Here is a 14,735-nt window from a genome sequence, read left to right as displayed (position 1 = left end):
ATGTACATGATGAAACTGAAGCCCAGAGAGTTAACCTGACTAGCCTAGGGTTACACAGTTAGTAAATATCTGAGCAGGGATTTGAAGCCAGGATATTTATTCAAGCCCAGTACCCTTTATCCTAGTAATGAGAGTTCAGCCATGCTGAACTCTCATAAGTCCTGGGTTTGAGTCCCACCTTCACCACTTACTAGTTTAGCTGTATGATCTTGAGATGTTCCCCCTCTCTGGACCAATTTCATCATCTATAAAAGGGAAATAATATTCTCTATAGGGTTGAGGTGGTTTAGATCAGAAGTTCTTAACTTGGAGACTGTAAACTTTTTAAAATAATATTCTGATGTAAGTGGTTTGCTTTGTAATTCTATGTATTTTATTTTAGTCATTTCAAAACAAAAAGATACATAGGCTTCACCAGACCAAAGGAGACCATGTGACAAAAAAAGTTCAGAATCCTTGGTTTAATAATAAACGGAAAATGGAATAAACCTAAACTACTTTCACTGGTGGATTTAGTAATGAATTCCCCAAAGCAAATAAGTGCTTGGATTCAAACAAATTTATTAATAAGCAAAATTAAGGAAATTACATTAAATCAAGTTCAAGAATTTGATTACAAAAAAAAAAACAAAAAAAAGTTTGATTACAGCATAAATCAGTACCCTGTTATTCCGTGTCATGGCCAGAATAAGTTATGAAAACCTGTGACTGAGTTCTGATGGAATGCTACTATTCACTTGGGAGCTCCCCAGGAATATTAAATCTAGTTTATTTACAGTATTTTTTAAAAAAAAAACAGCTTGATGACAGGAAAATCTGAAGAGATCTTCCCCATTTTTTGAAAATACTATGGCTGCCTGAGGAAACGGCAACCCTAGACCTCACCCTAGAACCTAGAGCTGGAAGGAAATGTGAAGTTGGGACTGCTGAGGTCAAATGAGCCATGTGCAGTAAGTCAGGTCTCTTGGTTTTTTTTTTTTTTTTAAGCCAGTCACGAAATTGAATTTGATGGCAAAATACAGCTGGAAGAAACCTGAGTTGATGGGATTAATAATTAAGACAGCCCACCTGACACCGGCCCCTCCTTACTGCTGCCACAATTGATCCAGAACCACTGCATTTCATAGAGTAGGTGCTCAGTAAACACGCAATGAATAAGTCATCTTTCCAGCCAAAGCAGATTGTTCTTTCCCTTTCACTCTCCAGAGTAAAACCAACCCTTTGAAGTGCCAGAGGAGAGCTTCTGGGGCTAGAGTAGAAAAATACAATCCCAGTGTCTTAGGCTCTTACAACAGAGGAGGGAGAGGTTCACTGAAACCTGTTGGGGGAGTCTACCATGTCCTTGGCCACGTTACTTAAAACAGCAATAAATGGCTGCCCTTCAGCAGGCCAAAAGCATGCTCATTGTTTTCTTCATTCTCTTGGGTGCAGGTGTGGGTTTTCTCTCCCCACTAGGGATGATTCTCTGCAAAGCTACCACTGCTTGTTGGCTGTTAGAGCTTGATGACATCAGAAGGTGAAAGAGTTTGCTGTTCTTTGTCAGCCTACGGCTTCCCCGAGCAGAATCTCAAACTGCAAAAGAAAAAGAAAATAGAAATGAGGCCCTTCTCCAGGGCAGAAGGAACAATGCTAGTCCTAACAGGCATGAGTCAGGCATGAATATCTTGCACTGCTGCCAAAGGCATCACAAAATTCTCTTCTGTTGGTCTTCAGCAAATCTTCCGTTGTACCCCAGTGTAAACGTTAAGCCTACAAAGTCTTTGCTCTTAAGGAATCAGAACTTTAGAAGTGGAAGGAATCTTGGAGCTTATCTAGTCTATCTCCCTCCTTTCAGGGCTAAGGAAATTGAGATTTTTTTTCCCCCATGAAGCCACTTCTATAGATATAAAACCAAACAGATCAGTTAAGATGACATATAATCACAAGGGTCTCAAATCTGGGCTCAGAGGAGCTGAGTTCAAATCTACCTTCTATAACTTGCTACCTGTGTGACTTTGAGTAAACACTTTAGCCGCTCTGGTCTTCATATCCTTAGAGAATGCCCTCTTCCTATGCGTCTCCCTTCTCAGTCCTATGGATCCAGATTGAGTGGGGTACTGTCAAGGCACTGGGAGATTAAACTCATCCAATGACACTAATAGGATATTAGAAATAAAAGGCACCCTTAGGAGATAACCCATTCTAACTCCTTCATTTTCAAGAGGAAAAGTTGAGTGCTTACCATGTTTAAATTATTGTTTCATTCTCACTTGGCCAGTGAGGAAATGGACTCACTTTGGATGAATTTCTTTCTCTTAGGAGTGATCACTTACCAGAAACACTAGGTGATCCCGTAGCATCCTAAAGGAAGTAATTGTACCCACCTTTCACTTATTTTTCCTACCCTTCACCAACCTGACAAAAATGATAAAAAGCTATCACTTTTCTCAGACCATTCCACAGACTACACTCTAAAAGTAATTAGGGTTCTCTGTCATTTTGGGACTATGGTCTTTCTCTACTGTGTTCTCTATTTTAGCGTCAAAATGATAGACATACAGGATAGGTGTAGATCTGTGGTTGTTTAGGGCTGGTGCTGGAATAGACCTTCCCCCAGCAGCCTTCCTTACATAGTAAAACTTTGAAGGTTCACACTTCTAAGGCAACAAGTCTCAATTATATCACTGATGAATATTTATGTTCATATATATACACATATAAACATATGCGCATGTATATATGTGTGTGTATGTATATGTACACACATACATATAATGTATTATAAGTATTACATATGATTAAAGTATAATTCCTACCCCACCCCCCATCCTTTGGCTTACTTATGGCACCAGAGGAGTTTATGTTGTAAAAAAAAAAAAAAAGTCCGTCTTTGCCATTGAATTAGGTTGGAATGCGGAAGTGGTCTTTCCAACAGCATTCGTTATGCTGAGGCTAGGTAGTGCAGAGAATCTCTAGAGTGCTGGGCTGGAAGTCAGGAAAACTCATCTTCCTGAGTTCAAATCTGTCCTCAGACACTAGCCATGTGACCCTGGGCAAGTCACTTAACCCTGTTTGCCTCAGTTTCCTAATCTGTAAAATGAGCTGGAGAAAGAAATGGCAAACCAGCCCCAGTATCTTTGCCAAGAAAATCCCAAATGGGGTCATGAAGAGTTCGGCATAATATTGAAGCTAATACATCTTTTTAGAGGCTGATTCAAAAATAAAGTTGTTAGGGGAACTGGCAAAGGAATGTCAAATAATAATGTTTGTAATGATGTCATAGGACTAGAAATCATCTCAACTCTGGGGAGAGAAACTTCTCAGGTAAAGTCCAAGGCTGCTCTCTTCCTGATACTTTTTCTAGGTGCCAACATGCATGCACAACTAACTCATACTTTTGCCACCTTCTTGAATACAATCAGGGAATATATCCATTGTCAATTTTTTTTCTTCCAGTTAACTTTTCCAGGTGAAAAAGTGAGATAGCTATGACTTTTAAAATTTTGCTCTGATTAACAGTAAGAAAGAAAATGAGAAGCCAGAAGAACTCTGACAATATATGTGTTTCCTAGATGTATCCAAGATTACAGCAAAAGATAGAACTTAGGAGTCAAGACAATTGTAGAAGACTTAATTGTGTGTGCAACAGGCAAATTTAGCAACATAAATCCAAGCCCTCTATTTCTTGACTTCAGAACACAGCCCATTGGCCACAAATCTGGCAATCACCCAGAACCTATTGCTATTTTTCCCTGAGAATAGCCAATGTTGATGAAGACCAGGTTGTACATCTCTCTCCTTTCCTTCATGTGAATGTATGTGGTTTGGCAAAGACTGATTTTTTTTAAAACATAAACTCCTCCAGGGCAAGTACTAAATCTGTTTTGTTAACCAGGCACAGTGCCCAGAAAAGTGCCACACATGTGTGTGATCACTTAAGTGCTGGGTGGCCTGAAAAGGAGCAGTTCTATTTGGTTTTGCTTTGTTTTGTTTTGTTTTTTTGGTAGAAATGCAGACGTTTCTAAAATACTGACTTCTATTAAACAACCAAGCTGTCTCTCAATGTGTTCAGACTGACTGGTTGGTTAAATTTCCCTGTAATTTTCTGAACAGAAACCAAGGTGAAACTGGTCCTCTCTCTACTTTTTGGTCTTAAAAGACAAAGTATGTTTGAGAAGCCCAGCTTTTGTTAAACAAGACAGAGAAAAAGAGCTCCCGCTCTGTTTAATTCACGAAGAGTTGGACATACTAAAAATGACCAAAATAAATGCAACTCCTGCTTTAGATTTCTTGGGCTAAAGATTTTTATATCAGCAAAGTTTTAAAAGTCAAAACCTGTAAGAAAAAAGTGAAAATTAAGGAGACCTTTAACAATGAACATGCTCCAGGCAGCCAGCAAAAGTTCTGACCATTCTTAAAGATATTTCAATCTTTTAAGCCCTTTTCCTTTCCTCTCACCTTTACACTCCAGCACAAAATCTCATACTGCTACAGTTTTTGGTCTTCTCTGGGTGAAACTATAGAGTATGGACCTCCGATGAGAGATTTATGGAAAAATGGTCAGGGGACAGACATGCAAGGGTGAGTTGCAATTTGCATCTGTGGATGATGAGATAGGAGATCCATCAAAGTCTTAATATGTAGGAGGTAGAATAATTTTGATTGTTGGTACAAAATAGTTTCCAACTCCATATATTATGGACTAGGGATAGATGGGTAGAACTGCTATGATTTCTGGAAGCCAGGTTTATGACAAACCCTCAGTCCAGAAAAAGCCAGCTGGGTCTGGTGAATTGTGTGTGCAAGGGGACAGCAGGGAAATCTCAGGATTGTTGTGTGAGCTCAGGGAAACCATTTAATATCTCTGAGATTTCCTTGACTTTGCCTTGTAAAGGGGAATAGTGAGCCTTCGTCTCTATCTTTTGGAAAAGAAGGGAAGAGATGGAAGAAACAATAGATGTGAATGGTTTGAAGGAAAGAAGTTATTCTTTCATCCTAAGCTTACTTTTATGGGGAAGGCAGGTAAAACAGCTATACTTTCCACATCATGGGGGTTAAGGCCACGTGGCCCCCATGATCTGGGAAATCTGCTTAAAATTGTTTGGCCCTTCCTTTGTACCAGAGAAGAAGTCTGAATTTTTTCTTTTATGGGGTGTTTACAGTATCTTATTGTAAAATTTGGGTTAAGTATGTGGTCATAGGCTATATGTAGGTCAGCATTAAGTAAAAATACTCTTTCTCTGTTGTCTGCTTCCACAAAATTCCCCCTAAATTCCCCATTTGATTTCTCATGCCGATCCACCCCTCAATATATTGAAACCTCATTGGGGAAAGACACGATGGAGTCGGAATAACCATATAACTCTGGGAGACTGCTGGATATCAAGATACAAGGAACATTCCCTCCACCCCTCGTGGGATAGGGTGGCTGAGGAAAACAGGGCAGTCTCCTTGCCTGGTATAAAACTATACCTGGAATGGAGTATCATGGGTGTAATTTTTCCTAACGATCCTCTGCCAAACACCAAACTCCTCTCTCTTTTGCTAAACTTAACTGTGTAAACGTTTAATTATATCTATTGTTCTTTCATTGAATGTCCTGTAGGTGGGTAGCCAGGCTGGTGGCTACTCTTAGTTATGAACCCCAAGGGAGCAGGCACTGCATCTGTGTCCTTGAGTCTATGATATATGGATGGATAACCCATATAATTTTTCTGGGCTGGATTGCCTCTGGAAAATGGCAAAATTCATCTAATAATCCAGACCTCTCCCTGAAACAAAGGCCCATCTTTTTAACATCAGTATTCTTCTGGTGAAGTCATACGGCTATAAGTAAAGGCATGCCAGCCTCTGGAGAATCGAAGCTAAGGATTGCCGACAGGATGATGGAGAGGTGCATGGTGGGTTAAGTAGGCTGCAAATCACTACAAACAATATCATCAAAGAAAAGTAATATGGGACAAGAGACAGGTCAGTTACATAACATCGTCTAAGTGGAGGCATAACCTGTCCATGTGTTCCATCCAATGTCGAGAGATCTAAAGGAAGGAACCTAGCATTTTGGGTAGACCTCCTCTGGGGGATTTATGGAAAGATAGGTATAATGGTCAGGGGACAGACAAATAAGAGGTGAGTTGCAATTTGCATCTGTGGATGATGAGATAGATAGAAGATCTATCAAAGTCTTGACATGTAGGAAGTAGAGTAATTTTGGTCGTTGGTGCAAAACAGTTTCCAACTCCATACGGCACATCTCAGCCTTGTGCCTGAGTTCATTTGCATTGGCAACCAAGTTTTTATAGAGGGCTGAAAGGAATCTTCTCACCTTAGCTCTTTTGCAATTTTGTGAAGTGGAGCTCCTGGAATGATTTGGAGGTAAGCCATGCTAGGGACTCAGAGATATGATAAAACTTAAAAGAAATTTGGGTCTATAAGTTGAAGAGTTTAGACTGAAGGATTGTAAATAGCAACAAGAGAAAAGGAGTTCAGAAGATAGACTTAAAAATGTCTAAGGGATTTTCTAACTAGTGGGCTGGGGTTTTATCACCAAAGAGTTAACAAATAGCTTAAGGGCTTATCAATGGGGAAAAGGGGATGGGAGGGCCCATTTCTCTGCTGAAAAAGAGAACAATGACATCAGAGGATAGCAGCAGCTCTGAAGTGTTAAAGGCATGTATTATTTCAGCCACGTGTGTTACCTACATATGTATCCCTTCCATACATGTTCTCTAGACATGTCTGTTTCCTATGTGTTTTTCCTCATTTTTTTATACCTCCTTTTATAATTTATGGGAGATAACTGTATTAGAGGAATATTTTGTTACTTTCTAATGCTTTTGATAAAATGTCTTTTTATAATACTGTCTCCAGGCTGGCCTAATAAGAGTAAATACACTAGCGGGGGCTTTTGAGGTATGATTTTGAATGGATGGATCCTGATGCGCAAGATGCCTCAAAGACAAGGTCCTCTTCTTAGGACCCACATGTGAAAGTGCAGCACAGTTACTACAAAAGTATTATAGCACTGGGAAAATAAGTACTCAATCAAGACTTTATGATTAAATGACTTTTTTTAAATAATATAGTTAATTTCCAATTAGTTCAAATAATATTTGAACTCATTTCAAATTAATTCAAACAATAAGTCCTCGGAAATGGTTGCATGTATTCCAATTTACACTATTTAAAATTACAGTTATGTGAGATATTGTAATTGGTCCTAGCCCAATGAAAACATGCAGTACTAAAGAATTTGACCACACCAGGGGATTTATTATTCTCATTAATAGGCACCTTACTATACAATTCTGCCCTGAGGCATAGGGGTAGATGATCTTTTTAGGCTCTTTCCTGCTTTAGCAATAAGCAATTCCAGGATAGATCTTCCTTTGGGCATCTTACTTTGACAAACATCAATCCCTAACGGGATGAAAAGGTGCTGAAGAATTAATCAAAGTAGTGTAGATAAATATTTAATAACTCGCTTTGCAAAAAAAATACATATATGGAAACTGAAAATTTAATAATTGGCAAGCCAGGTATAAGCTGGCTCTAAGACTTTCCTTATACACTGTTCCAGAGCTATCTTATTGCCTTCATTGTGACTGCCATCAAAAAGCCTTTATTAAATGCCTATTTCTATCTGATATCTTGGATGAAATGAAATACCTCAATCTCGCAAATGATTTCATTAGGGTATGTGCTATGCCTCCATGCCTAGATGGTCCAATGAGTTGCCTTGGTCAACAAGATTTATCATCTGTTGGTCAACCTTCCAACGTAAGTCTCTCCGAGCTAAGCTAGTTTGGTTCGTTAGCCACACTGATTGATGGTCCGTTGCTAGGCCCCTACTCAAAGCCTTCCCAGTTTGGTAGGCCCTTCCATAGCTTGTATTTCATTGATATCCTTTTTGAGAATGTGGGGGTCACCTTCACACTGCAATGAGCTCTCAGATTGGGCCTTTAGCGGAAGTTAAATGAGGTAATATATGTAAAGTGCTTTGTAACCATAAAGCACTATATAAATGTGAGTTATTATTATTGGACACCATTTAAAGAACACTACATGGAGTCCCTGGCACTTAGAGTCTGATGAGACAAGCATGTAACCTATGACAACGTAAAACTAAGTGGATAGGGGGAGCATTAACATCAAATATGTCAGGAGTAAAGTGTATTTGCGGGCAGTAATAAGTGCAACCCATTAGCTACCTAATAAAGCACAGATTCTTAGCATTCAATGCCTCCCAAAGTTGGGCCCAGCCTGGGCTCCTCCTGGATTCTTCCCCTTTTTGTACTCTAACCATTGGAACTGCCCCCTAGTTTCCAGTCTCTATGCTTGTGTTCCAACTATCCCTTCTCCCTGGAATATGTTCCCCACCCAATGCTGCCTGTCTGATGTCTATCTGTCTTTCAAGGCCCAGCTCAATGGTCATCACCTCATTTACCAAACATTGATCAAATGTCTGCTATGTTTTGTATCTCGTTGGAGATTTCCTCGGCAGTGCAGTGGATAGAGTGCCAGTCACGAAGACCTGAGCTCAAATAGGACCTCGGATACATACCAGCTGTATGTCCCTGGACAAGTCAGTTCCTCAGATTCCTCAACTGTAAAATGGCCATCATAATAACCCTACCTCTCATGGTTGTTGCGGGGATCAAGCGAGATAACATGCTAAAGTGCCTGGCACATAGTAGGCACTTAGTAAATGCTTGTCTTCTCACCTGCCCCCCAATACATTTTAATTTGTATTCAATTCCTTCATTCAATAAGAATTAAAGTGGGAGGCACTGGGGGATACAAAAACAAAGAAACTCCTTAAGAAGGTTAATGTTCTGGGGGACAAGAGAGGCAGAGAATAATATGAACATATACACAGAAAGTTAAATAAAAATGTATTAAAAGTAATTTATCAAGGGAAGGGGCATCTACAATTACATTTGTATCTTACCTCCTTACTCACCAAAATACTTCTCTGTTTCTGCCACAGGCTCAATATCTGACATACAGGACCTCTATTTGTTGGATAAATGAATAATTAGGGGGGAGCATTGTGGGAATTACAAACCCAGGCAGGGTGGGCCTGACCAGACTTTTAACTTTCATCTAATCAGCCCGGAAGAGGACAGAATTTCTCAAGGTCTGTGGGGATAATCGAAGTGTGTATGAGGTGGAGATGAGAAGGCAGGCAATTCAGCCTCCACCGTCAGATGGGGTAAGAGAACAATCGGGCAAAGGCCACTTCAGAGGGTTTTAAGCACTTACCACACGGAGGAGGAGCTGCCAGGGGAACAAAGCCTCGGCTGCACAGGTGGATGTAGGCAGAGACCATGCCACAGGCAGCCTGGAGTTCACTCATCTCACATGTGTCCCATGCACACATACTGTAGAACGGGGCAGGATCTATCTGTAATAGAACGCCCCACAGTTGCTCCACCTTGCCCAAAGATCAATCAATATGTGGCTGATGGGTTGGAGAATGGGGCAAAGAAACATAAGGGAGGGATGCAGATTAGATTCCTTCCCTGGATGTCAAGGGCTTTCGGGGACCTGGAGGCAAGGCAAACAATGAAATGAACCTTGGAGGTGAGGAGGAATTGGGGGGAGGGGATGCATCCATCATTTACTACATTTGCTGTTCCAGCTTGGGATGGTGTTGCTGACTCACATTCTCTAGGAATTGGGTTTAAAAAAAGGCTTTAGAATTCAAGAACTTTCATCGGCTTAGTATCTCAGCAGAGGGTTGATCAAAAGACTATTTGGAGAACGGATGCCCAGCTGGAGACTGTTCCACCTGTTGGGGGCAATGGGTCTCCGTGCCCCAGAAGAGCCCTGTATTCTCAAACATCACCCTGCCCTGCTCCTTGTTCCTTGTTTCTTCCTTCTGAGTTTTTAACCACCAGCCCAGCTTGTACTCACCACTCGGAAGCAATTACGGAGCTCAGAGTGGGCATCCAGAAAGAACGCCTTGCAGAGTCTGGAGGAAGCAGCCCCAGGACAGACCTCTGCCTTCCTTCTCTGGGCCCTGCATTCACCATCCACCTAGCGGGGTAAACAAACATTTTCCAAAGAATAATTGCAATGGCTCATCTCATTGGGTCCTCACAACGCTGTAAGATTAGTACTGGTATTATTCCCATTTTAAAGATGAAGAAATTAGGGTTCCAAGATTTTGAGTGATTTTTCCCCCCAGGGTTACATAGTTTGTAAATATGAATCCAAGATTTGTGAGTAGGAATTGTTTTAGTCTTTGTATTTGTATTCCTGACACTTTGGCTCGTGACAATTAATTAAGACTCGTTGATGTGTGTGTGTGTGTGTGTGTGTGTGTGTGTGTGTGTGTGTGTGTACCCAGGATACTTCAGTTTCTGGTGAAAACCAGAACTTAAAAGCCTGGGAAAACTTGCAAGATGCCATCTATACCACCCCAGATCTGCTATTTACTCCGTGTGATTTTGAGCAAGCCACCTAACCTTTGATTTTTTCCACAGTAAATCAAGGTGACCCTCAATAGTACTGTAAGTATGATTATTGAGAAGCCCCAATAATGGAGCAGCTGGCTGATGACTGCCCAGTCATTAAAACATTTGCATATGCTCTGCAGGAGCAGCTAGGTGACAGTAGATAGAGTGTAACACTTGGAGTCATCTTCCTGAATTCAAATCCAGACCCAGACATTTGCTAGCTGTGTTACCCTAGGCAAGTCACTTAACCCCGTTTGCCTCAGTTTCCTCAACTGTAAAATGAGATGGAGAAGGAAATGGCAAATCACTCCAGTATCTTTGCCAAGAAAACTCCAAATGGGATCATGAAGGTTGGACACAACTGAAAGGACTCAACAAAAAATCAACATACTCTGCTTTCTGCCAATCCAAATGAAAGATGCAGATTTATACTTCCAAGACTGAAGCCAGTCTAAGTATATACCTAAAGTTTCGTCTCAGGACTATGGATTATTCTTTTTTTTTTTTAGCTTTTATTCATATTTTTTTATTTAATATTTTTAGTTTTCAACATTGATTTCCATAAGATTTTGAGTTATAAAAGTGTTTGCTTTTGATTACCTCCTCCCCCTATCTTCCCTCCCTTCTGTTATCCCCCCTCTTTTATCCCCTTCCCCCTATTTTCCTGTGGGATAAGAAACCCAAATGAGTGTATGTTATTCCCTCCTTAAGTCAAATCTGATGAGAGCAAGATTCACTCATTCCCTTTCACCTGCCCCCTCTTCCCTTCAAATAGAACTGCTTTTTCTTGCCACTTTTATGTGAGATAATTTACTCCATTCTATCTCTCCCTTTCTCTTTCTCCTAATATATTCCTCTCTCACCCCTTAATTTTATTTTGTTTTTAGATATCATCCCTTCATACTCAACTCACTCTGTGCCCTCTGTCTATATATATGTATATTCCCTTCAACTACCCTAATACTTAGAAAGGTCTCATGAATTACAAATATCATCTTTCATGTAGGAATGTAAACAAAATGGTTCAACTTTAGTAAGTCCCTTATGATTTCTCTTTCCTGTTTATCTTTTCATGCTTCTCTTAATTCTTGTATTTGAAAGTCAAATTTTCTATTCAGCTCTGTTCTTTTCATCAAGAAAGCTTAAAAGCTCTTTGTTTTATTGAAAATCCATATTTTGCCTTGGAATATTATACTCAGTTTTGCTGGGTAGGTGATTCTTGGTTTTAATCCTAGCTCCTTTGACCTCCGGAATATCATATTCCAAGCCCTTCCATTCTTTAATGTAGAAGCTGCTAGATCTTGTATTATTCTGATTGTGTTTCCACAATACTCAAATTGTTTCTTTCTGGCTGCTTGCAATATTTTCTCCTTGACCTGGGAGCTCTGGAATTTGGTGACAATATTCCTAGGAGTTTTCTTTTTGGGATCTTTTTCAGGAGACGATCAGTGGATTCTTTCAATTTCTATTTTACCCTCTGGTTCTAGAATATCAGGGCAGTTTTCCTTGATAATTTCTTGAAAGATGATGTCTAGGCTCTTTTTTTGATCATGACTTTAAGGTAGTCCAATAATTTTTCAATTACCTCTCCTGGATCTATTTTCCAGGTCAGTGGTTTTTCCAATGAGATATTTCACATTGTCTTCCATTTTTTCATTCTTTTGGTTCTGTTTTATAATATCTTGATTTCTCAACAAGTCACTAGCTTCCACTTGCTCCAATCTAATTTTTAAGGTAGTATTTTCTTCAATGGTCTTTTGGACTTCCTTTTCCATTTGGCTAATTCTACCTTTCAAGGCATTCTTCTCCTCATTGGCTTTTTGGAGCTTTTTTGACATTTGGGTTAGTCTATTTTTAAGGTGTTATTTTCCTCAGCATTTTTTGGGGTCTCCTTTAATAAGTTGTTGACTTGTTTTTCATGGTTTTCTTGCATCACTCTCATTTCTCTTCCCAATTTTTCCTCTACTTCTCTAACTTGCTTTTCCAAATCCTTTTTGAGTACTTCCATGGCCTGAGACCAATTCATATTTTTCTTGGAGGCTTTTGATGTAGGCTCTTTGTTGACTTCTTCTGGCTGTATGTTTTGATCTTCTTTGTCACCAAAAAAAGATTCTATAGTCTGAGTTCTTTTGCGCTGCCTGTTCATGTTCCCAGCCAACTACTTGACCCTTGAGCTTTTCGTCAGGGTATGACTGCTTTTAGAGTGGACAGTACTTTGTCCCAAGCTTTAGGGGCTGCACTGCTGTTTTTAGAGCTACTTCTACTCCACTGTCACCGCAAGCTGTGCTACACCAGCGGTTCTCCTCCCGCAAGAACTGCCAACCAGGACCAGGACCCAAATCCAAGCAGGGCAAAGCAAAAGAACCCTGCCCCTGTGCCAGCAAAGTGCTCCCTGTACTTCCGCTTTGATCCTCTGCTTGATTCCTCCCACTGTGTGGGCCAGGGCCTCCGGAAGCAGCTGACGCTGGAGCTCCGGAAGCAGCCGCAGGAGCTTCCTGCTGCTACTGCCATATCACCTCCACCACCCCTGGGTCTGGGGCTGGAATGAGCATTTCTCTCACTCAGATCCAGCAGTTTTCCCCACTAATCTCCTCTGATATCTTTGGTGTTTGGGGGTTGAAAAGTCTGGTAACTGCCAGAGCTCAGTGATTCATGGAACTCAGGCCTGCTCCGCTGGACTCCAGATCTGGTTGGTCCTGGCGTGGCCCATGCTTTGCTGCACTCTGCTCCCAGCACGGTGCAATAGACCCTTCCCAGCAACCATCCATGCCATCCTGGGCTGAAGACCTGCTTCCCTCTGTTATTTCATGGGTTCTGTAGCTCTAAAATTTATTCAGAGCCATTTTTTACAGGCATTTGGAAGGATTTGGGGGAGAGCTTAAGTGAGTCCCTGTTTTCTAGCCACCATCTTGGCTACACCCCCCCCAACTATGGATTATTCTTCTAAAAAAAATCCATGATTTTACAAGTTTGGGTATTTTCTCCTCCAAATTCAGATGACAACTCTATATCTCAGTAGACAATTCTCAAGAATTTCTTTGGTCCCCAGAATTTACCACCGCAGTGATCAACTTTCTGGTCATAAGTCTCTCAGCTCAGCAGAGCTGGTCATTGGATGACAGACCCAAGGTCTAGTGCTAGGCCTGTACTTAAAGCTGCCCTTCCTTTGTAGGAACCTCACAGAACACAGATTCATTCCACTGTCATAGCCATGGAGACTCCAGAGTCACCTCCACCCCACAATGCAGTATTGGAATAAGATTTTAGTAGGTAACAGACTCCTGTTTATTTGTATAATTTACTAAATAGAAAAAAAGGATTCATTCCCCCCTCCCCACTCCACCCCAATACCTATATAGAGGTGAGGCTTTGTGCATTAAAACATTTAAATTAAAACATTAAATATTTAAATAATAAAATTTTAAAATAAATTAATAAATTTAATAAGTTAAATAAACATAAATATATTAAAATAATAAATAAAACATTAAATTAAAACATTAAAAACATTTATAAAGCCCTCAGATTCTGGTGGGTTGTTGCTGTTTAACACCTGCTGTTCTTGGTTTCTTGTAAAGCACCTTGTGACTGAGAGTTTTCCATGGCTTTTGAAGGAGTAGCAAAGGCTCCCAGAGTAGAGAGAAGGGGAGGAAGAAGGGGGAGAGGGGGAGAGAGATTTATTTCCCTTCAGACAGAATCCACATTTTTCTTACTCCTAATATCACCCTGCCCCACTTTCTCCATTTCCAGTAGAAACATTGATTTAGAACTGAATGGCATTAAAGACCAAGTAGTCCAACCCCCCCCTTCTTTTACAGAGGGAGAAACTGAGGCATTGGACCTTAAGTGAAGAGCTGGAAAGGACCATAGAGACTATCTAGTTTTAGCCCCCTCATTTTGTTATATGGATAATAAGAGGCAGAGCTAGGCTCTGAACCCAGGTCCTCTAACACCAGACTGAACACCCTTTTCACTATATATCTCTGCCTCTGATAGTGGGTCTTTCTGGGAGGTAGCCCTAAAGGCCTAGCACAGAGGCAGCTGGGTGGTATAACAGGTGCACTGGGCCCAGAGTCAGTAAGACCTGAGTTCAAATCCAGCCTCAGATACAGTGTCACCCTGGGCAAGTCACTTGATCTCTGCCTCAGTTTCCTGAATTGTAAAATGAGGATAATAGCACCCACCTTGAAGAATTGTGCTATTAGATCAAATAAGATAATATAAAGCATTGAGCACAGTGCCTGGCACATAGTAGGGGCTTAATACATGCTTGTTTCCTTCCTGCATCATTAT

General features: G+C 40.6%; 1 protein-coding gene across 1 annotated transcript in view; it reads right to left on the bottom strand.

Annotated features, from left to right (window-relative positions):
* Positions 1-9,184: 9,184 nt before the first annotated feature.
* Positions 9,185-14,735, bottom strand: part of LOC118832099 — a 171,918-nt gene continuing 166,367 nt past the window's right edge. The window contains exons 71-72 of the mRNA XM_036739540.1: positions 9,898-10,020; positions 9,185-9,385 (exon numbers count right to left, since the gene is read on the bottom strand). Of these exons, the coding sequence (XP_036595435.1) occupies positions 9,185-9,385; positions 9,898-10,020 (324 nt within the window). The remainder of the gene's footprint in view (positions 9,386-9,897; positions 10,021-14,735) is intronic.

The sequence above is a fragment of the Trichosurus vulpecula genome, chromosome 9, assembly GCF_011100635.1.
Source record: "Trichosurus vulpecula isolate mTriVul1 chromosome 9, mTriVul1.pri, whole genome shotgun sequence".
NCBI lineage: Eukaryota > Metazoa > Chordata > Mammalia > Diprotodontia > Phalangeridae > Trichosurus > Trichosurus vulpecula.
The sequence above is the reverse complement of the archived record's forward strand: the minus strand, read 5'-3'. Positions and strand labels throughout refer to the sequence as shown.